Source organism: Carassius gibelio, chromosome A14, assembly GCF_023724105.1.
Source record: "Carassius gibelio isolate Cgi1373 ecotype wild population from Czech Republic chromosome A14, carGib1.2-hapl.c, whole genome shotgun sequence".
NCBI lineage: Eukaryota > Metazoa > Chordata > Actinopteri > Cypriniformes > Cyprinidae > Carassius > Carassius gibelio.
In genome coordinates, this window is record NC_068384.1 from 6,817,984 (window position 1) to 6,842,081 (window position 24,098).

At 36.9% G+C, this 24,098-nt stretch overlaps 1 protein-coding gene across 1 annotated transcript; it reads left to right on the top strand.

Annotated features, from left to right (window-relative positions):
- Nucleotides 1-2,496: 2,496 nt before the first annotated feature.
- On the top strand, nt 2,497-22,189 carry LOC128027365 (glucocorticoid receptor). The gene is made up of 9 exons (XM_052614922.1): nt 2,497-2,803; nt 3,959-5,082; nt 16,293-16,441; nt 16,851-16,967; nt 17,096-17,380; nt 18,044-18,188; nt 18,999-19,129; nt 19,237-19,394; nt 20,337-22,189. Exons 2-9 carry the CDS (start codon nt 3,968-3,970, stop codon nt 20,487-20,489), a joined length of 2,253 nt encoding a protein of 750 aa, XP_052470882.1. The 5' UTR covers nt 2,497-2,803; nt 3,959-3,967; the 3' UTR covers nt 20,490-22,189.
- Nucleotides 22,190-24,098: the final 1,909 nt, after the last annotated feature.

Below are 24,098 nucleotides of genomic sequence, written 5' to 3' on the forward strand. Positions count from 1 at the left end.
AGTATTTTCTGGATTTCAGCCACCCCTGCCTCAGAGAGGAGCCATTTATGTGGATTTGGATGTTTCTGCATTCGGAGGACTGTGGGGGTGCTTTCATGCTTAATGGAACCAGAAGCGTGCCATTATTGCAATTATTTATTGAGTATAAGGATTTGATCCTGTTCCTGTTCCCAACAGTAAACACATCGCCCAGTGATTTCTAATGGCTTCATTATTCCCGATAGTTTGGAAAATCAACACAAATAAATTGTTTATGTACACGTCCACTCAATTTATGCATCTGTTTTTCTGTGTTGCACGCTGTGCATCAAGTAGGTTAAAAATACATTTGAATTCATCCCTAATAATAACCATTTTCCTTCAGGCATGTCACTTGGTGGTGGGAAGAATATTCGTACCATCAGAATCAATATTGTAAAGCTCAAAATAATTTTGTGAAGCACTATGCATTATTAATGCACAGTGTTTAGAATGTTGATGCATGTGTAATATATAGCATGGACACAAAGCCAGTGCAGAAACCATGAATGACATCAGTAAAATTAAGATAGGCAAATATAGTAAGTGCAAGCGTGCTTTCTTGAGTGTTACTAATTCATCAAACTCACCAAAAGTAAGATATTTATACTCCAAAGCCTACCTATGAAACAAAAACATCCGCTAGGTGGAAGTGTTGTCACCCGTACATTGTGCTGTTTATTTTAATAATTACCATAATAGCAGTGAAATAAACACTTCAAGAATAGAAGAAAATTTATATTAGGATTAATTAGAAAGTTTTGTGATATAATCTTTTTTAACTAACAACAACAACAACAAAAATCAGTTTATTCCCAAAAACCCTTTATTCATTTAAAAATGGTAATGTAATTAATAATGCAATTACTGATAACAAAGGGCAGTGATGTAGTTCTGGATGATTGTTGACAATGAACTGCCACATCTGAAAATTAAAAGTGATTTTGAATATACATTAAACCCGTTTGTCTGTTCTGACCAGTTAAAGGCCTGTTTAAAAAGGAAACGTTTGGAAAATTGTTTTGCATTCTCAGTTCCTGGTTGTAGATTTTATAAGCTTACATGGACTAATGTTAATCCTGAACACCTTTACACTCTTTATGAGATTTATTTAATAAAAAAATAAAAACATATTGTAAAAATTTGAAATTGATTATTTTACCTTTTATCTTTGTAGTCTATTATTTCTTAGTCTCTGAAAAACACATTTTAATTTTATTTTTATTTAAATTTAAGATTAAATTTAATAATTGTAGATTAAAGAACTAAGTAATATTAATTAACAAAATGTAGCCAGCTTTCTATAGGGGTTAGGTTTATGGTTGTTTCATGTTTATACATAATTTCCTGTTATTACTATAGTAATATATAATGTGTTACAAAGATACTGTAAAATAAAGTGTTATCATAAACTTCCTTCTTTGCAACACTTCAAGTAAGATAAAAAAATATTGTTTTACAAAAAACAAAACAAAAATAAAATCATTTGTTTTGGATGCACTGAAAAATAAAATATGTTCAACCAAGAGCCACGTCAAAGTGGAACAAACATTAGTTAATTAATATGCATGCATGCAATAATGTTTGTTATAAATGAAATTAAGCATTTGGAAGTGTATGAACAAGGCAGTCAGAATAAGAGTAGACGGAAGACATGAACGATCGAGACAGAGACGCACTTTTACTTCACATTTACTAATTAAATCAATAAATGATCTATACATGAGCAAATTCACAAACATCATAAAGAACTTACAGCCATGACTGAAGAGGAACAATTAAAAAGGAGAGGGACATACAGAAGCACTTGCTGTGAAATATGTGTGGATGTGCACACATTTAATGTAATGACCTTAGATGAACAACCACAAGCAAAACAAATAATTTTAGATAAACATAACATTTGATAAAGAGAAAAATTAGGGAAAATGAGGCCAAGGCAGATGAGAAAACAACACAAAAGTAACGTAACACATTACTTTCCATCAAAAGTTACCATATTATTAATATTGAAATCTAATTTAGTAATTAGTTACACCTACTCCAAAAAGTAATTTAATTACTGTAACTAGTACCGCCCAACACTGGTTAATATGTTTCTCCGAATAAGCTTTTGGCAATTTTGTATTTTTTTACAGTCATTCCACTAAAGCAAGTTGGAATTCATTTGAATAAGGTCAAACAGAGAGAGAGAGAAGGCAGTGGGATTAGATTTATGGTGATGTCACGAGGTTACTCACATCAATGAAGTCACTAGGCGCGTTCGACTTCAAGCAGCGCTGCACAGAGTGATCACTGTATGACATCAAAGTACCGCGAGAGCGATTCGAATGCATTGGATCCGTGTGCTCTCTTATCGCTCTCGCGGTACTTTGATGTTATACAGTGATCATTCTGTGCAGCGCCTAGCCTAGTCTAGTGTAATAAGAGAGGAGATGTGATAACTCTGTGCAGCCAATAGGTGGCGCTGCACGATGTAAACAGGGGTTTATCGACCGTAATCTCCATTTTGAATGTTTTTGTGGTTTAGGGTTTTATGGCACGCCTCCTTTCTCATGGCTGGAAACGAGTAAATTGCATGGATTACACAGACGGTGTTATGAATCCGGACTAAAAAAACGGACGATATCCGAGTTGCGGGGTTTTCTTGTGAAGCGACCGGAGGCTTTCGCTACTACTGCTGCTGCTGCTGTTGTTGTTGTTGCTAATCGCTAACAGCGCAACGTCTAAACAAAACAATGACAAATGATGCAACAAATCAAAACGGGAACTTATATATCAACAGGTACGTACGTTATTTCGACCTTCAAACCATTTTTTTGTTTCGTGTTAACTGCTCACCCGAGTACGTTACAAATATTGGCGTTGATATCGTAAAAACACAATCGGATACTTTCGTCCACTGAACTCGTGTTTTTTTTTTTTCTTTTTTTTCACTGTTTGTCGTTGAATCATGTGTGCTGTGTTGTTGTTTCGTAGGTGTTACGCGTTATTTACGGTTTTATAATCTAAACGTGTAATGATTTTCTCGTATGTTTGCTGCGGATTAGCATTAGCAGTAGCGACTAGGCCTCAGTGCGTGTGTCCGATCCGGGAGCTCGCCAGAGCCAGATTTGCGATTTTTATCCGTTTATTTAAATAATAATCGAGTTACATTAGAAGGAGTATATCATCATGGATTAAGCTGCAGCTTTTGGAAAAAATAGAGTTGGTGGCGTTAAAAATTAAGCCATTTTTATGAGGCATTCAACTTCAGTCAAGAGTGCGCATGTGATTGAGTGAGTGAGTGACATGTTTAGATAACGGACTTTTGTTATTTTAACACATTAAAATATAGATAACACATCTAAACGCATAATAAAAACTTATAAATCGTACTTGTATACAATAAAATTTTATGTGTATGCAAAACCGTTAATAAATCCTACAAAATACCATAGTTTCAGTAAAGCAAAATCAATTACTATTGAATCTAACGTTACATTAATTATTATAAAAAGCTTAGTTTTTTTAATTGATCCCTTTTTATAGCTGTTATTGATGCTAATACTTATTTACCAGTTGTTTGTTTACAACACATCACAATAAGGACCATTAGTTAATAGTAATTAATCATAGTAGTTAACATGAACTAAACGTACAAATACTTCAACAGCATATATATGCTGAATCTTTTATTTTGGAGGTAGGGTCAACATATATAAAGCCCAAACAAAATTGCACCAAAAAATGCATGTGTATATATATATATATATATATATATATATATATATATATATATATATATATATATATATATATATGCATTTTTGTGTTGCAATTTTGTTTGTTTACTCAAATAATGTTTCGTTTTCACCTTACCTACAGTAAACTAGGTTTCTCAGGCATGTTGTTGATGGTGTTTCAGAAACTATAATTGTTTTGTTATGTTTTACCACAGCAATGCAAGATGGATCAAGGAGGACTGAAGACCGGCGCCAAGAGAGATGATCATCTGAAGACGTTGGATTACAGCAACAGCCCAGTCGAGGGAATTTTTCGAAGCGGACTCCAAAGCGTCATGTCTGTCGCCCCCACCTCGCTGGTTCCTCCGCCCAATCCGCTGATGCAGCCGGCTTCTGGGGATCTTCCCAATGGCATGAGCAACTCGCCTACTTTTGAGGAGCACTCCACTTCCGTGTCCTCCACCTTTGGCATCTTTGAGGAAGATACAGAGCTCAAAATGGGTGGGAAGGAGCAGAGACCCCATCAACACCAAACCCTGGGAGCTTTCACTTTGGGAGACAGCTTCTCAAGTCTGGAGGCCAGCATCGCAGACCTCAACAACACCTCCCCTTCAGCGGACTCCCTGATTGGTGGATTCGACGCCAATCTCTTTCCTATAAAAACAGAGTTTTCTCCATTGGATAAAGGCGATATGGACCTTGAGAATGATTCCTTTGGGCCTATTGGGAAAGATGTTGATGTTGGCAATCATAAGCTCTTTAGTGACAACACTCTGGACCTCCTGCAGGACTTCGAGTTGGACGGATCACCCTCTGATTTCTATGTGGAGGATGACGCGTTCCTCTCCACCATAGGTGACGATGCTCTGCTCGGAGACATGCCGACAAATACGGAGAGTGATTTGAAAGCCGGAGTCTCGATGAGCAATGGCACGACCAGCACCATTTCCAGTTCCTCCAGCATCAACACGGTCACCGCCAGCATCAGTTTGCCCACCGTGAAGGTGGAGAAGGACTCTATAATCCAGCTGTGCACTCCTGGGGTCATCAAGCAGGAGAACAACGGTGGGACTAACTACTGTCAGGGGAGTCTGCACAGCACACCTATTAACATTTGCGGAGTCACCACTTCAAGTGGACAGAGCTTCCTATTTGGCACCGGTCCATCCACAGCTGCTGTCAGTCAGAAGAAAGATCAGAAGTCTGTCTTTAACATGTTCACCCCTGTGACCTCTACAGAAGAGAGTTGGGGCCGGGGCCAGGGCTTTGGGAATGCAAGTGAAATGCAGCAGAGGGCCAGCGAATGCTTTTCCAAAAACTACGCAAGCCCCTATGCCAGGTGAGCAGTGGTGATCTGTGATTTTGTTCCTACAGCCTAGGCCTGGAAGAGTCAGGGAATTACTTATCTTTAGAATTTTTCGGGAAAACCATAGTAATGTTTGCATTGGTTATAAATCTTTTTTTGTTGTTGTGTTAAGATCTAAAACACCTTTCAATGGCATTTCAGTTAAATTTTTTTTTTTTCAGTTTCATTTTTTGAATTCAGGTAATCACTTTCAAAACTCATTCATAAGTCAAAAGCTTGGCAGTGTTATAATAGTGTTTATTAATGTTTTAAGATAGATACATTTTCAGTTTTTATTTTCATTTTATTGTAATGTTTTAGTCCTTGTGCTTTCATAATTTAAATTATTTTTAATAAAAAAAAAAAACAGATATTATCTTTTTTTTTAGTTTAAGTATTTTTTAATCTCAGTTTTAGCTTTTATTTATTTATTTTCAGTTAGTAGCATAATTTTAGTGCTTCCGCTTAAACCAATTTCCGTTTTTCATTTATATTTTATTTTATTGCAGCTTTATTCCAATAAATATATAAATGTTTTTAATAGATTTAAGCTGCAGCTATTAATAAAAAATAGTAATAATAAAGTGTGGGGACTGTTTTAGCATGGCTATCTCAGAAATAAATCAGATTTTAGCAGTTGTGGCACAAAAATATATTTATTAAAGAGAAAAATAATTAAAATTTCAAGGCATGTCTGTTCTGGGAACAATCATGCCATGCATTTCCTTCAGTAAGGAACAGCCAGGAAATTAAGTTCAGATCAGACGAAATCAGTTTTAAATAAGTCTAAAAATGACTGTGCTGCACCATTATGGATATTTGACACTTTTACCCACAGAATTCAACTAGTTAAAGATTCAGTAATGTCTGTGATCTTGCCTGAACCTTCAGACGGTAACGCTCCATTTTCCTCTTCACATTCATGCCCCATCATGTTTTACTGCTATCTCTCTTCACCTATTTGCAAACCCTGACTTGTGTGAGCAGAAATCGTATAAAAATGTGCTGAAAGACAGCAAGACAGACAGTAAGGCAGAATTTCTGTGGAAGTAATCGGTTAATGTGCTTCTTTTGTTACTTTAAAAATGCTCTTGTGTTTACTGTAAGTCTGAAGAAGCCTGTACTTATGTACTTATGAGTTATGTAAGTGACAAACATGCGGTATCTGATCAGCTCGACCCGAAACCTGCTTTTCCAAAACTGCTACGGTTTGATGGATTGTTAATGTCGTGTCAAGCGTACAGGCTTTGAGGAAGTGTCTGCATATTTGTCATTTAAACGGGCCACTGGCGACTCACGCACCTTAACCAGCTTTCGCTCGATGCTTAAAATAAACACAAGATATGTTTTCTAATGTCAGAGTCGTTGAGTTCAGATCAGATGGCAGTGTCCTCACTTCTTGTTTCAGGAATTAGAGCACAGATAACATTATGCAATCTTACTCAAAGTCAACAAGAAATTGAATCAGCCGTGTTTACCTGGTCTTTTTATGATTATTTCATGAGTGCATGCCATCATGGAAACTTAAGTTGTTATGTTCAATTCAATTCAAGTTTATTTGTATAATGCTTTTTACAATACAAATCATTACAAAGCAACTTTACAGAAAATGACGAATATTCAAACTTAATCAATCTCCTTGTAATTTTTCATCAATATATATATAAACCGTCTCTGCGTCTGAAATGACATGCTACTACTGTTTAATGTTAACCAGTAGTCAAAATATATACATATATATATATATTGCACAACAACATTAATCAATTGCATGCTTTATCATAGTTTATAGTTAGGTATTTGGAAATGACAGTGCTTAACATTTAACCAGTTCTTTTTCATCAGTAGCCTATTATTTTTGATCTTGTTACTTATTACAAGAAAATATAATTGTCTATTTTGATAACCTACACCTTTCATTTTTAAAGACTAAAACAAAAGATAGATTCATTTTTATTCTTAATTAAAAAGCACAACAACAATAAAACCGTAATATGACACAGACAAACTAACTTTTATTAACAAAATTGAATGAGATGAGGCATTGTATACACCACATGCTGTATTATATAGCTACTGACTAATAAATTACTAAATGTTTAGCAAACATTGAGGAATAAAATAAAATAACAAGCTTTTTAAAACGAAAATAAAAGTAAAACTAAACTTTAATGTCGGATAACATTAATGAATGCTTACAGAAGTGTCCAGTCCAGTGTTGTTATTGTTAACCGAAACTATAAATAAATATATATGTGTGTGTGTGTGTGTGTGTAATAATAATGACTAAAGCACATAAATAAATTACTAAAACTTAATCTAGACTTAAAATGAAAACTGAAATTAAAAAGCCCCTTTCACATAGAGATTTTGGAAAATACACCGATAATGTGCCCTGTAATTTGTCCCGGGATCATTTGATTTTGGTTCACACACATCCCGTAAAGACACGTGACATTACCATGTGTTACTAGGTCCCCATTCTGGGACGGTTCCCGGGATTAGTTTTCCAGAATCAATGTGCTGTGTCAAAGCGGCTTCAGAATGAAAGCACATTAATCAAATATTAATAAGTACCATAATAGTATATAAATAACACTGGCTCAATCCTGCTCCACTTTCACAACTGGAAAGCCAGTTTAGCTCCAACACACCTGCTAAGAAGTTTCTAGTGATCCTGAATTACACCTTGATTAGCTGGTTCAGGTGTTTAATTAAAGGAGCTAAACTCTGTTGGAAGTGACTCTTATGGAGCAAGGTTAAACAAAAACTGCAAATAACTTTAGCTTCGTAAAATAGATGTTAAGATGTTAACCTCTCAAGGGTGATCTTGACCTTCAACCTTTTGGTCAAAAAACTTCCTTAAAAAGTTGTGTGACCACATCTGGCTCCATTCCTACAATCCTATCAGTTCCCGATGGATAAAACCATTTTTTTTTGTCTCATTGTACATCCTGTTTTACTCCGATATTTGTCAAACGGAATTAAAATAGATGCGGTTTCATCTTGGCTATAAACAATGTTTATCTGCCAAATACATCACAGGGTACTGACTGAAAATCTGGCCTACTACATAGTCAGATGTTTTATGGGAAACAGCAATAACTTGAAAGTGCATCATAAAATCATCTAAATAGCTGGTGGTTGTGGATAGAAAAGCAGTCAGTTTGTGGTTCAGTCACTGAGAACAGGAACAGATGGTGAAAAACAAGAGAGGTTTCATCTTTAATATACATTTGGGCTCAATTATCAGGCCTTTGTGGTCTGCAGGTTTTGAGTGGAAGTCAGGGTTATTCGTGACGGCGTCTCAACCTGTGGGACATTCAGTGGCTTGCATCCAGCTTAGACAGGAGCTGTTTCTCTCGCTGTCTTTGTCGTGTGCATGCTATGCAGGAAAAATGGTTGGTATCGTGTCAGTGGTGCACCGTTTCTCACGCAAACATGAAATCGGTTCACACCCCTTTTGCTTTGCTGCATGCTTTTTTACATTTTTTTTATCTCCACTCCTGTGTGACTCTGTCTTTAATGAATGAAGATTTAATTGAGCCAAACCCTTTTAATTTGAAGTGACTCAGAAATTCTTCCTGAAAGCTTTGCTCGGCTTTATATGACTCAACCAACATGGACCGCTCTTAGACAGCTGTGAATAAGTAGCTTGTTTTCTCTCTCTTCTCTCCTCCCTCTAGCAATCACCAACCCAATATTTTTAACTCTGCATAACCAGTCCCACAATGAGGACCTTTGGACTAGCGAAATATAGGTTTTCTAAAAAAAGAAAAAAAAGCCCTGAGGCTGATCTTTGAAATGTATGGAGACTGTCACGCTGTTCTGCAAACACTGTATACATGGTTTATACAAAAACAGACGGCATTTATTTAAAGCAGAAAAGCAGCTCTGTTACTACAATGCAAACACGCAGTTGCTTTTATTTGCATTGGCCGAATGACACTTGTAGCTGGACATATAAACTCCATTCCAAATGCCAAACATAGAGACGCTCCAGATGCCATTGGAAAAAAAACACACTCCGTATTTTACAAAGTGTTTTTTTTTAACCCACAGCATTGATTGTGTTTGGTCTTTAAATTAGTAATTGAAATAAATCCCTTTTTAATAGTATGATTGATCATGTTGAATTACACTACCATTCAAAAGTTTAAGGACACATAAAAATGATCAAAAATTACAAGGCTCTTACATTGTTGGAAAGAAAAAAAAATGTAATGCTCTTAAAGCTGTAATGTGATGTACAGTATATGTAATACTGGTCAGTAGTTTCTCCTTTCACATTAAATAACTTAATACATAAATTAATGCCAATTTTATTAGTTATTAAAAAGTATACAAATTTATCTTTTCAGTCCTGAATGCTGTGCAAAAATACAATATGTGACCATTGAGCACAAAACCAATCTGAAGGGTCTGGGGTATATTTGTAGCAATAGCCAAAAATACACATTGTATTGGTCAAAATTATCTGTTTTTCTTTTATGTTAAAAATCATTAGGGATAATGAGTGAAGATCATGTTCCATGAAGATATTTAGTAAATTTCCTACCATAAATATATCAACTTAATTTTTGATTAATAATATGCTTTTAGAACTTCATTTGGACAACTTTTAAAAGCAATTTTCTCAGTATTTAGAATTTTTTTTTTTTTTTTTTTTTTTTTTTTTTTTTTGCACCTTCAGATTCCAGATTTTCAAATAGTTGAATTTTGGCAAAATATTGTCCCTGTCCTTACAAACCATACATTAATGGAAATCTTATTTATTCTGTTTTCAGATGGTGTATAAATCTCAGTGTTGAAAATTTGACACTTAGGCTGATTTTGTGGTCCACGCTCACATATAGTAACCGCTTTGACTGATTTCTGTTATCAAAATCCAACTTGGTAGACCTCTACGCTAGAAGCTATTTCAGCTACTGGGAAGCTGTTTCACACCATCTCGGCGTTAAGAATATCAGATCAGTTAGTCATCGTGTATATTTGACTAAACAGCCAACCTGTGTTTAACAACAGCCATTAAAGAGGGCAGTCTCTCTCTCGCTCTCGCCCTCTGTTTCTTTTACTTCCTTCTTTCTCTCACTTTCTCACTATCTCACAGTCTTGGTTCGGTTCCTGTAGAGCAAAAATCTTGACAGTCAGCAGAAGTAGATAATGGATGTAAATCACCTCTGCTTTAGCACACGGAGATCAAGCTGCCTGAAATGGTATGAGTGCCATTGGTTTGACCTACTTTCCCATCTGGGCCGAGCAGAGATTATCCCATGTGTATACACTGCAGGCCGGCGGCGCGACACAACACAACTAAAACACCTCAGTCGTAACTAATAATGCAGTCTGAGTCCTGGAGGACAAATCATATTATGATCAACGAATAAGGCACTTTGGGCCAGATTTACTAAACAGAGCAAATTAGCGTGAGAGCGCAATTCCCACAAAGTGCTAAAGGGAGTGGAATTTTCCGTGGCTGATTTACAAACAATAAACTAATGAAAACGGATCATTTCCATAATAATCAGCAAAATATACCAAGTGCAACGCAAATTAGCGTCTGTTTTATTTTTGTGCATTAAATAATGGTGCAAATACCAGTAATTTGATGAGCACAAACATTAGTAAAACATGTTGCACGATTCAAAGTCAATTGTGTACAGTTGCCAGGGACACATCTGTATCAGCAGACAGGACTGCTTTACACATCTGTATCTCTGCCTTTCCAAAGTCGCCATCTACTGGCAGAGAATAAATGTGCCTGTCTGCTGTTTTTGTTCAGACCAATGTGAAAATGTATTTTTTAAGCAGCAAACACACAGTTGTAAATGTGAACCATTGGATGGCTAATATGCCCTCAAATAAAAATCTAAAGGCAGTAAAATGTATTAATGCTTTAAATTAATATAATGATATTCTTGACTCTAAAAATGTCTTTTTTTTTTTTTTTTATTCTGCACTATGGTGTGTGATTCACGTCTAAAGATTTCTTATGCATCTCACAACATGCAGGAGTAGCCTATGTAGTGTATGAAAGTCTGTGTGCATTTGTGTAAAACAACAAACGTTTGATTAATATCCTTAATCATCTGTAACGCACTAATGATTGCTGTCTGAACCTTGTGACTTTCCATCGAGAAGAATGCAGATAATGTTACTGTATTTCGGGTTGAGCAAACCCGTGTGGTTAGACTGGTTGGAAAGTAAATGTGACCCACATTTTCCTTTTTTTTTTTTTTTTTTTTTTTTTTTTTTTTTTTTTTTTTTACAATCATGGTGATTCATCTGTGAGTCAAAAAGGAAAGAAAGAGCTTCTAGTGTTTTGAATTCATGGAACAATTTATAGTTTTAAGAATTGTGTAAAATGCATTGTGTTTGTACTTGCGGCCTGATTTAAGAGGATATGTCTTATGGCAAGACACAGAGATGGCATGCTCAACTTCCTCTTTCTGTTTTCATGTGTTTCTCCTCAGGGTAGGTGCTATTTCCTTTTTTTTTTATTGCTGCTTTTGCTCTCTGATCCTGGGAGACTGAAGACTTCAGCCACGAATTAGACATTTCTGTCAAAAAGAGCCCACAACCTTTTGCAAAATGTCATTGTGCCTTTTAAGGTACAATGAAGCTATTAAAACAAATAGACTAATCTAGCATCTGACAACTAAAATGTGAGATTTTCAGCCCACTGTGATCAGTAGATAGCAGATGGATGTGTAATGTGGAGGAAGTCACGTGCTTTTGTGGCTATCAAATGCAGTCTATAAATAAGTAAACAGAAGATGGATCGAGTGGGATTTTGGCCGCTGGTGTCTCTTCATTTTCGAACCCATATTCCTCTTCTTCATTGCAAAGTCAGGCCGATTTATATTTAAAGTCAGCATGAGAAGAGAATTCATCCCATGTATTTTCTAAATGCATGTCATAGATATCATTTAAAAAAATTACCTCAAGTTTTATTTAAAATGCCTTTTTTCTATTTATTATTTCCCCGTAGCAATCTATTTTTGGTTCTAGGGCTGAAACAGTTTGTTGAGATTATTAACGATGTTGACAATAAAAAAAATTGTTGACAAATAATAATGTTTTTGAATAGTTGTTTGACCTCATGTGACATAATGTCAGATATACGGACAGCAAATTATTTTCTTTCTTTTTTTCGTTAGAGGTAAAAAATAAGTTCAAGCAACACTTTACTGTAGTGATGGGAGAAATGAACCATTTTGAAGCTTTGAATCAATTGCTTCGCAAATGATTCACTGTTTCAAAGCACTCTGTGTAAATGCAATGAAAAAAAAAACGCTTTTACAAACCTAAAGCAAATGCTTTCTTGAGGTATTAAATGCAATCCAAATTATAAAATTAAATTAAAATAAAGTGTCTATATAGTATACATCTTTGAAATAGGCTTATTATCATTAATTTGAAAGTACTTGTTTTGTTTGTTTTACGAAAATCTGCTCTAAACAGGCCAGTTAGAGATCATTAACTACTACTCATCATTTTAATTACACACGTCTCATTAAAAATGTCTACAAATTGATCGGACTGATCCGAGATCGTATAAAAACGCTGATTCATTTGTTCACCACAGCGAGGCAATCTCCATAAACTCACACGGATCACGGGTTCACAGAGATCGCCCGCTCCTAAGGCAAAACATTTATAACGTAACACAACTTTTTTTACTAAAATCACATGACTTTGGCATTTTTATAAGCGCTTCAAACCACTGTTAAATGATTCCCAATGGTTTCAAAGCTTCATGAAGCAGTGTTTCGAACGCGGTCATCACTTCTTTACTGTTAGCGATCATCCTGACGCTGATGAGATGAATATGTAAGTATATGCTGCGTGCTTTCCTCTCAATGACAAAATAAACACAAATCAAATGACAGAGGTGGAAAAGCAGCAGTTAAGAAAGCATCTGATTGAAGATATGTGTGCACCAGCTCTGCAATCGCCACTAAAGTAAAGTTACGTCATGTTTATTTATAAGACACTTAAAGGAATAGACTTCTATAAAGCCATCAGCTTTACAATATTAAGCATGCAAAAACAGTGTTGCTTGCAGTTGGAATTACAACTTGATTTTCTGCTACAAGGCAGCTTTTTATGAGCATGTTTAGAATTTGAGTATTTTAACAATTTGCAAAAGTGCAATAATCGATCAGAGACTACTTATTAATCAGTTAATCATTCTAATAATCTTTGGTTTTAATCAATTTGATTTTGCAGCCCTTGTTACCCATTAGAGTCCTACATCTTCTCATCATTTCTGTTACAGGTTTGATAAAGCTGTTGTGTTTTCTGATGCATAATGCTCTCGCTTTTAATAGAGCAGGGCTCTTCTAATCTCAGGGCCACATTTGGCCTGCGGGTCATCAGTTGAAAAGCTCTGGAACAGACTAAGACTATTATTAAAATGTTTTCTAAGTAATAGAGATCAGGTTGAGCTTGAAAGGTATGACATGAGGCTATTAAAACTTCCAAGTGTGCTTGCACAGGTTGCTTCTTTTACAGGTCTTTATAAACCAGATATTTTGTGGTTTTTGTTTTAAAGGGCAATAAAATGCATGCCGTGACAATAAGTGGTAGATGAGCGTGTACTTTTATATATAATGCATAATCGTGTGTCTAGTAATATCCATAAAAATAACTACCACAAACTATAGGCATCTCATAAAATTATTTATTTGGAACTTGATGAACGCAGACCAAAAGATTATTGATAACGAAGCAATAAATCATGCATTCGAGCAAAAACAACTTCACATTTTTGAACATGTGAGTCTAAACACTAGTGTGAAGTAAAACCAATAATAAACCCATATCATCTGGATCTTGCTAGTTGTGATGCTTGTTTTGTGCCTAACAAGATCTGTCATGTTTAGACTTGTTTTTGCAACACGTCTCACTCCGTATTTTCACGCTACGCTGTTTCTTTGTTTCCCCCCACATGTGAATACAGTAAAGCAGTCCTGTCTGCTGATAGTCATGCAGATGTACTTACTTTATTACAAATGATACAGGAAAATCTCTACCAGTTGAATCATAGCTGTTTCCATGTACTTACAGCCTGCATAGTTTTCAGAAAATGAAGTTTAGACTGAAAATCAAAATGATTTGACAGCTATTTGTCTGACATTTGCTATCTGTTAGAGGGAAACTTATTCATGTTGTCTAAAGAGAACAGGCACGTGCACAGGTAGGGCTCAACCTGTGCAGAGCACATGCCCTTTTTGCCCTTACACTCCGAAGTGCCCTTTTTTTGGTGGTGTTTTTTTTTTTTAATCAATGCTATTGGTCACCCTTTACGTCTGTCTGTCTGTTTTACCAAATGAAAGTTCTTAAAACGAGCTTGTGTAAATCTTATTCGATCCTCAAGCTGTCAGTAAGCTGATAACTCCGCCCCCTCTCATTGAATCAACTGAAGTTCCACAGCAGCCGCACAGTAGACAACAGCTGAGCTGAACAAAGTTTTGCGAAGGGTAAATAAATATCTTGTTGTTTGAAGAAGTACTACTAAACACTGTCTATAAAGGCTCATATTTTATTTATTTGATGTCTGACAGACTCACTGACTGAGACATGTGGGACGTCGCCTGAGAGAGAGGGCTAGCATTTGCCATCTAGTCATAGCCAATACATAGCCAACACTTAAATAGCCTGTGCAGATAGTAGCATTTCATCTTTTATAAAATGCTAATTTGGCCAAATGCATTTTACCACAGGAAATACTGAGCGCTCCGTCTATATAGCTAAAAAAAACTAGTTTGTAACCTAGATGAAAATGTAATGTGATGCCCGCAGCGGCAGGCGCCATCTCCGTTTTAATGACGGACAGAAAAAAAAATCACATTTGCACACATTCGCTGGTCAAAAACGATATATTGATAAGTAATACAACAACATATAATTTGTTTTTACCATCGGAAAATCATAACAGGTGCGCCCCCGCGCTGTTTCGTACTGGAACTTACACAGCGACGAGTGATCCTCGTCACCTAGATAACTATATTTCTAAGAAATTTCTTCTTTGATTTATGATTGCTGATACACTTAATTTATTAACATTTAGGCTAATCATGTTATGGTATACTCTCTGTATACTCTCTTTATAAAATGTTGTAAAACATGGTTTTACTACAGTAATGTAGTAGTAACTAAAAAAAAAAAATACAGAAGATCACTGAAATCTTTATATTTTATCATACAGAATGTAATTCGTGATTCATTCCAAGGCTTCATTTATTTGATCCAAAATACAGCAAAATCAGTAATATTGTGTAATATTTTTACAATTTTAAATAACTGTTTTCTATTTGAATATTTTAAAATGTAATTTATTTTTGTGATCAAAGCTGAATTTTCAGCATCATTACTCCAGTATACTCTTCAGTGTCACGTGATCCTTCAGAAATGCTTTTCACTGCAACTGTACTTTTCACACTATTTTTATTTATTTTTTCATTGCTGGCTTATTTTAGGGGGAAAGTGTAGTGAATAAGAGACCTTCGAGAGACCAACATCCCTGGTCCACCATAGTATCAAATTTTTGCCAGATACATGGCTCACAGAAGGTTGCTGTTGTATTAGGTTTAAAGAAGCCCTTAAAACCCTGTTTATCTATATTATCTAATATTATTATTCTGGTTGTTATTAATCGTGAATAAATCTAAAGCTTTTGAGACTATTATTTTGTGTTATTGAATTTGTCATGAAGATGTGACCATTTCTTCCTTTTATGCAGGCTTACTAAATAATCTTGATATAAAAAGGGGGGGGGGTGCCCTTTTTCAGTTTCAGCACATGCCCCTCAAAAGGTCTGTGCACGGCCCTGAAAGAGAATATGCAACTGTCCTCTGTTTCGCTCTGCTTCACTGGATGGATTTGCATGCATCTCATAGTATTTCTCTCATGCTGAATGCATGTGTAAGTGTTGCAAATGTGGCTCATCGTGGTGGTGGAGCCACGTTTAGGCCATCGTTCAGCCGTCGCCCCCTAGTGGCCATTCTCGCATCCTCACCGTAATGTTACGTAATCATTGCATTGGCATAGGAGCGTGCTGAAACTTCTAATATTACGATGTTAGTAAAAGAGCTGAGTTCTTTTATATTCCTGCTGAGCAATATTATTATTCAGAATCTTTAAATGGCATTGTTCCTGTTAGCTAATATACACGCATCCCTTTGTTTGTGTGTTTTCAGACCTGAAGAGCGCACGGCCACGACCTCAGCTGCGGGGAAGTCTGGCACACACAAAAGCTGTCTTGTGTGCTCTGATGATGCTTCAGGCTGCCATTACGGAGTCCTCACCTGCGGAAGCTGTAAAGTCTTCTTTAAGAGAGCAGTTGAAGGTAAGAAAGTTCTGACACATTTTGTGCTCTGTCGAACATCTGGCGCAATGCATGTTTTTTGCTAAAAAAAAAAACAAGTGTTTATTGGCCATTAGGTAAATTTAGAGACACGTTGTTCTAGTTTGACTTGACTTTTTCACTGCATCTAATCAAAATGCTTTTTATTCTGTGGGTGTTGAAATGCATCTGTGCCAGACAGAGGAAATGTATTCTGATAACATCACTCTAATGCAGACAGGTCACCTGAATAGGATTTTACAGCTAATTAAGTGTTTATTTTAAATGCATTTATTTTAACTATACAAACTACGGCTCTGCATTTAAAAACTAGCAATGCAATTTGTTTCAGGACAGTTTTTGACATGTCTAAAACATCCTGTCTGATCCACACTATTCTTGATTCTCGTAGGGCAACACAATTACCTGTGCGCTGGACGGAACGATTGCATCATTGATAAAATCCGCCGGAAGAACTGCCCTGCCTGTCGTTACCGAAAATGCCTCATGGCAGGCATGAACCTAGATGGTAACATGCTGCACTTGTTACATAATTACAATCCTTAAATGTCAGTGTAACAAAACTTTAATTCAATCAAGGGAAATGCATATAGCTTGAAAACTGACTGTTGTAAACTTTGCTCATTCACCGCTCAGCTCGTAAAACCAAGAGAGGGAATCAATCCGGAAAGGTGATCCAGCAGCCGTCGGTTCCAGAGCACAGTCTTCCTCCGCTGCCTGAGCCCCGGGCACTGGTGCCCAAACCCATGCCCCAGGTGGTGCCCACCATGCTGTCACTGCTGAAGGCCATCGAGCCGGACACCATCTACGCCGGATACGACAGCACCATACCGGACACCTCCACCCGCATTATGACCACTCTGAACCGGCTGGGCGGCCGGCAGGTCATCTCCGCGGTCAAATGGGCCAAAGCTCTGCCAGGTACAACTAGAGACTAGGGATGTAGTGATGCACCGCAAGCTGATAAATGTATGAATATTAAAATAAATCGCGAGACATTTGAGACTGGAGGTTTATATGAGTGTATCTCTGAGAGGAAACTGACCGTCTTCAGAAACGGTTAAATGTATTTTCACCTCGCCTTTGCATAATTCATATTAAAGCAGTGTTTATAAGCTGGAAACGATGCATCGCTGCTGTTCCATAAGCGCCACCTGCTGTCAGAGAGTGAATTTGCATTTTAATTTCTTCTTTTTTTTTATGTTGTGTATTTTCACAAGCTGAAAGTGAAATTATAGAATCTAATTTATATCAAAAACTGCTCATGCTGCATGTTTGCAACATCCTTTGTTTGGATCGTGATTCCAGTGCTTGTCTCTATTTTTAAATGGAAAGAGCGCATGCAAAGACTTAGGTTATATGAGGTGATTTATATTATTTGATTTGGAATTTGTTTTAAAATTGTAATTTAGCCTTGCTATTTGAAATATTTCAATGTGCAGCATTTTTTCTGAGAAATAATAAAAGGACACCACTTCATTTATATCCCATTTTGTAAAAAAAAAACAAAGATTGTCTTCAAAAAGCCATGTTGAAGATCTTTAGCCGCAGCATGTACTAAAAACTCAATTTTGCTGTTTTTAGGGTTTAGGAACCTGCACCTGGATGATCAGATGACCCTGCTGCAATGCTCCTGGCTCTTCCTCATGTCCTTCGGACTGGGCTGGAGGTCATACCAGCAGTGTAATGGAAACATGCTGTGTTTCGCACCAGATCTAGTCATCAATGAGTATGTATCTCATTTAACATGCTGTTTGCTTTAATAATCTCTCTGGCAGTTTAAAGACGCTCTCACACCATGGAAACTATGATGATAACGATAACTGTAAAGGGTTAAATAATCATACTAATTCTTCTATGAGAATTTTTGGGAATCACTTTCAGAACCATTTTTTTCTAGCTGATGAACTATAAACACACGGACACTCAATCAAAATAAAGAAAAGCAGTAGACCACAAATCTGCAGCATGCACTCATTATAAACAGAACATTTAATGTCTGGTAAAAATGTGCTCACACTCTGGCCATCCAAGATGTAGATGAGTTTTTTTCTTCATCAGATTTGGAAAAAATATAGCATTGCATCACTTGATCATCAATGGATGCTCTGCAGTGAATGGGTGCCGTCAGAATAAGAGTCCAAACAGCTGATAAAAGCATAAAACTCCAGCCCATAGCTGTGTGTTTGTAATAAATTCATCATTAAAGATTTTTAACTTTAAACCAATGCTTCTGGTACAAAATACCAGTCCATAATAACACTTCCTCTACTTCATTCTGACGGCACCCATTCACTGCAGAGGATCCATTTGTGAGAAAGTGAAGCAATGCTACATTTATCCAAATCTCTTCAAATCACCAAAAAAAACTCATATAAGTTTTATGCTATTTTCAGCTATGGGCTGGAGTTTAATGTTTTTATCAGCTGTTTGGACTCTTACTCTGACGGCACCCATTCACTCATAAGTTTTTTTGAAGAGTGAGCAGATTTTAATAAGTCTAAATAAGCCTAAATAAGTCTTGTGTGTCCGTCTGCAGAGAGAGGATGAGGTTGCCCTACATGAATGATCAGTGTGAACAGATGCTGAAGATCTCCAATGAGTTTGTGAGACTGCAAGTGTCCAACGAGGAGTACCTGTGCATGAAAGTCCTTCTGCTCCTGAGCACAGGTGACTTCTGTAGAAGACATTGATGCTTGAGGTTCCCTGAGAATCCAGATGAATTCATTTTTAAGAGGACTGTAACTAAACCTTTGTGTGTTGTTGTGCTTTCTCAGTGCCGAAGGATGGTCTGAAGAGCCAGTCAGTGTTTGATGAGCTACGGATGTCTTACATTAAAGAGCTGGGCAAGGCTATTGTGAAGCGAGAGGAGAACTCCAGCAAGAACTGGCAACGATTCTATCAGCTCACTAAGCTACTGGACTCCATGCATGATGTAAGGGCCTTTATCCTAAACAATGCTCTTGGAAAACTACGGCTCTGCTCCAAACCTTAGTGAGCTGTACTTGCTAAAGCGAGACTCAAATCATCAATTGATCCCAGTAGAGTTTTGTAGGTCCCTAAGCTAAAGACTCAATACTCCAATAAGCATAAAACACATGGCACTAAGCTCACCATCGGTTGCATAAACAGGCTGTGTCTTACTAACTAGTTACTATAACAAGTACTTAACCCTAACTAGTACTTTTTTTATATATATAAATAATGCATTTAAATGATGCTGACTGCTGTGGCAGTTCACTAGATTTTAGATCAGATCAAATGTAAATGGATCGTCTTTTTGTTGCATAAATTATTATTGTAGTTAAAAGACAAAAGACGGGCCTGATTTATTTATTTGTATGTTTTGAAAGATGACTCCTTATGCACAACAAGGCTGCATTTATTTGATCAAGAATACATAAATATTGTGAAATATTTTTACAGTTATTATAATTGTAAAATATTTTATAATGTAATTCCTTCCTGTGATGCACAGCTGTATTTACAGCATCATTGTCTTCAGTGTCACATGATCTTTCAGAAATCATTCTAATATGCAGATTTCCTGCTCGATGAACGTGCATTATTACGATCAATGTTAAAGCATTTGTGCTGCTTCATATTTGATGAATAGTCTAAAAGAACAGCATTTATTTGAAACCTCAATTTATCGATTGATCAATTTAATGCATCCTTGCTGAATCAAATTAATTAATGTCACTGACCCTAAGCTTTTGAATGGCAGTGTATGTTCTTTTTCCAAATGCATGAACTCAAATCCTTTACTTTTAATGAAATGGAGAATATGTCTGCATAGCTTAACTTTGTCTCGCCCTACGTTTGGGGTTCACTCGAAAGATGTTTAATATCTCTTAACCCCTCTGTGTCTCTTCAGATGGTGGGTGGACTCCTGAACTTCTGCTTCTACACCTTTGTGAATAAATCCCTCAGTGTGGAGTTTCCCGAAATGCTAGCGGAGATCATCAGCAACCAGTTACCAAAATTCAAAGCTGGGAGTGTCAAATCGCTGCTCTTTCACCAGAAGTGACGGTCCTCCTCCCAGCAGCAGGACACGATGCCTTAAAAGTCCACCCCAGCGGGACAACAGAGGCGTGTGAGAGCGCTGAGAGCCAGGACCGTATGCAACCCAGCACACAACTCCAAGATTGACCACAGTAAAGTGGACTCGGAGGAAGAGACGGGTAACTAGAGGTTGTAAAAACCTAAAAAAAAAAACGGCTGAACTGTTGAAATGACGAATTTCCCCATACATGTCGTCTCAGGTGTTTGACTCCCAGCATCAACTGTTAGTAGATGAAAGCTTATTGTCTAAGGTCTCTTATTAAGTAGAGTTCAACACGTCTCTTATTTTTGGAGCGGATGCAACACTTACAGTCCAGTAGGCGCAGATCATATAGTCAAAAGCGGAGTATCATACTTTGTAACTTCAGATGATAACACTTTGAAATAATCATGTCAATAATATGCAGAGATAATGGCTTCGGCTTGGTTTGAAAATGAAATGCATTTTGTATGACACCATATCTATATTGTTTTAAAACAACTCATTAACAGTTACATATATACATATATATATACAGAAAAAGGGAAAATATGTGCCTTTTTATTTTTAGCTTTACTCTTTTAGCCGTTTTCTTGACTCGTTTACAACCAGACATCCAGAACTACTACTTCATAGTCGATTGTACTTTTATACCCACATGCACTTGTAATTTCAAAAAACAGCGCTTTTTATTTTATTTTAGCCAGCTTTGTAATCATTAGTGTGATCTTTAAAAAAAAAAAGTGATCCTTATCGACGAGTCCGTCGATTATTTACGCTAATATCAGTAGAGAAATGCAAATCGAGCACTTTCACTCCTTGTAAATACTTTAAAGGGGCTGGTTTAGATTTGCTTTGCAGAAAAAGTGTATTTGTGTTTAAAAAAAAGCCATTTATTAATTATGAAATCCTCCTGTTAATTCATATAGGAATTATGCAATGTGAAACATGTCTGTTTTTTTGTTTTATGTTTGTCGTCTTTGTTCCTTGGCTTACATAGTAATGCCACAGTATAAACAACCAAAACAATGAATGCAGATTACATTTCCTATAACGTTCTGGATTCATACAAACATGATTTTAATTGTAAGATACAGTACAATCACACTTAGCGACACCAAACATCAACTCAGGCCCACTACATTTATATTTTGCAGTACTTTTCAAACTCTAGATCATGTAAAACAGTGTTTGTTTTTTTATCAGGTCCACACTAATCCATATTAAACTAGCATTGATCTGTCTTGGTTAAAACAGTCAAATTGTGGTGCAGGAGCAGGGTTTTAACTCTCTGGGAATTTCTACTCACCAGTATTGTTGCGATGTTTCATTTCTGTGCCAAACATATATTGCTTTCAGTTTGTACAAACTAAAACTGTGCTCGTCTTAACAGTTGTCAAAGGTGTATCTGTTCAAGAGAGGGAAAAACAGAAGATAATTATATTTTACATTTTTCTTCTGTGGAAGCTTAATGCATCTTGTTTAATACACAAATAAAAATCTGATGATATCTCGATCTTAGCATTGCATTGATTTAGCGAACAACACTCATTTTCAAACTATAATCCATATATGAGCAGCACTTTTCACTTTGCTCTTCCGATTCCTAAAGATATATATGATATAAATAAACAGATGTATTTACATGCACTTTTGCAACATGTCTAATAAAATGTTCTCTTAAACCCTGTGTGTCAGGAGTGGCTTGTCATGTTATCAGAAGTCAAATGCATGGAAAGGATGGGGTGGAAATTGACATTATCTCAGCTTTAGTGTCATCTCGTTTCAATGGAGCAAAAAAAAAAAAAAAAAAGTGTTAAACGGGTTTTTCCTTTAAATGTTAATGAGCTCTTCTGACTCCGCCCCTCTCTTCCAAACCTCTTCGAGAGACTACTTTAGTAAATTCATTTTGAAACTTGCTAATTAGTACATTATTGGGAAAAGCCATTTGCAATGATTCATTAAAACCCTTTACACTCACCTCTTCTGGAGTTAAAGCTGGACCACGATTGATTCGCTCGAAGATGAAGACGTATTTCGATCGGGGGCACATTCGCTTCAACATAATCCACTGTGTCTTGAGCGGCTCATATGTCGGGAGTAAATGATTATTGCTATGTTCATTATTACATCCAACAACAAAACTCCTCAGTCATTTAGGAGACATTCTTGTCTACATCTGCTCCTGTGGTGAAACAATGGACCAGGGTTGCCAGGTTTTCATAAGAAAGTGTTAAAGTGACGTGACATTCAGCCAAGTATGGTGACCCATACTCAGAATTTGTGCTCTGCATTTAACCCATCCGAAGTGCACACACATATACAGAGCAGGGAAGTCGTGGCCTAATGGTTAGAGAGTCGGACTCCCAATCGAAAGGTTGTGAGTTCGAGTCCCGGGCTGGCAGGAATTGTGGGTGGTGGGAGTGCATGTACAGTTCTCTCTCCACCTTCAATACCACGACTTATTAGGTGAATAAGTCGAACCCCCAACTGCTCCCTGGGCACAGCAGCATAACACACACACACACACACACACACACTGTGAACACACACCCACAGCAGTGGGCAGCCATTTATGCTGCGGCGCCCGGGGAGCAGTTTGGGGTTCGATGCCTTGCTCAAGGGCACCTAAGTAATGGTATTGAAGGTGGAGAGAGAACTGTACAAGCACTCCCCCCAACTACAACTCCGTCCGGCCCGAGAATCGAACTCACAACCCTTCGATTGTGAGTCTGATTCTCTAACCATTAGGCCACGACTTCCCACAGTAGAATGAAGTAACCCAATTCCATGGGAAAACCGCAGACTTGGCAACACTGTGATACTGAAGACCGCTCACTAAGGACGCGTCTAAGGTAAGACACAAGCCTGTGCTGAAATGCTACTGTCAATCAAACTATTGTGGGAGGGGCCTGTTTTCATGATGTCACAGACCAGCATCTGAGATCGGCTCAATTTGAGAAAGGTAAAGATTTTAGTCGATTAAAAAAATAATAATAATAACGCTGGGTGGACTTGAATACTTAGAATTAAATCTGGATATATGGAATTTAGAGCAGGCTCAGGTTGACCTCCTGATAACGTGATTGGACTAGTTGTGAGAAGCAAGTGGGCAGGAGCATGTGCTGGAGATGTACTTATCACAGGAGCGTTTTTACTGACGAGATGTGCATGAATATCGCACTAGATTTTTGCACAGCCCTAACATCTAGTTAAAGCTAAACAGCATTGCCCTTTGTGTAATAAGTTACAGAAACTGTAAAAAGCACCAACTTAAATAATAAAATACACTTACCGGTTGTGGTCCATAAACAACGCCTTCTCCAGACAAAGAGGGAACTGCTCCATCTTTCAGGAATAATCTTTGTGGGAATCGAGCATTAAACTGATTGAGATTGAGGAAGCCGTCCTCAGCAAAATGTGCTGCACATAGTTTTACATGTGGATTATACATTTTCGGGAACCGAGTTAAACATAAATTGTAACCATTAATCTCAAAGTACAGCGTTCCTGGGAAGCCCAAACAAAGGTGATTGGACTCACAGATGAAAATAACAGCGTTTCAAACGACATGGCGACAAACACAAACACAGC

Coding starts and splice junctions, on each gene's coding strand:
- LOC128027365 (XM_052614922.1), top strand. CDS start 3,968: ATGGATCAAGGAGGACTGAAGACCGGCGCCAAGAGAGATGATCATCTG. Junction 18,189..18,998: donor CCAGATCTAGTCATCAATGA/GTATGTATCTCA, acceptor GTCCGTCTGCAG/AGAGAGGATGAGGTTGCCCT. Junction 19,130..19,236: donor CCTTCTGCTCCTGAGCACAG/GTGACTTCTGTA, acceptor GTGCTTTCTCAG/TGCCGAAGGATGGTCTGAAG.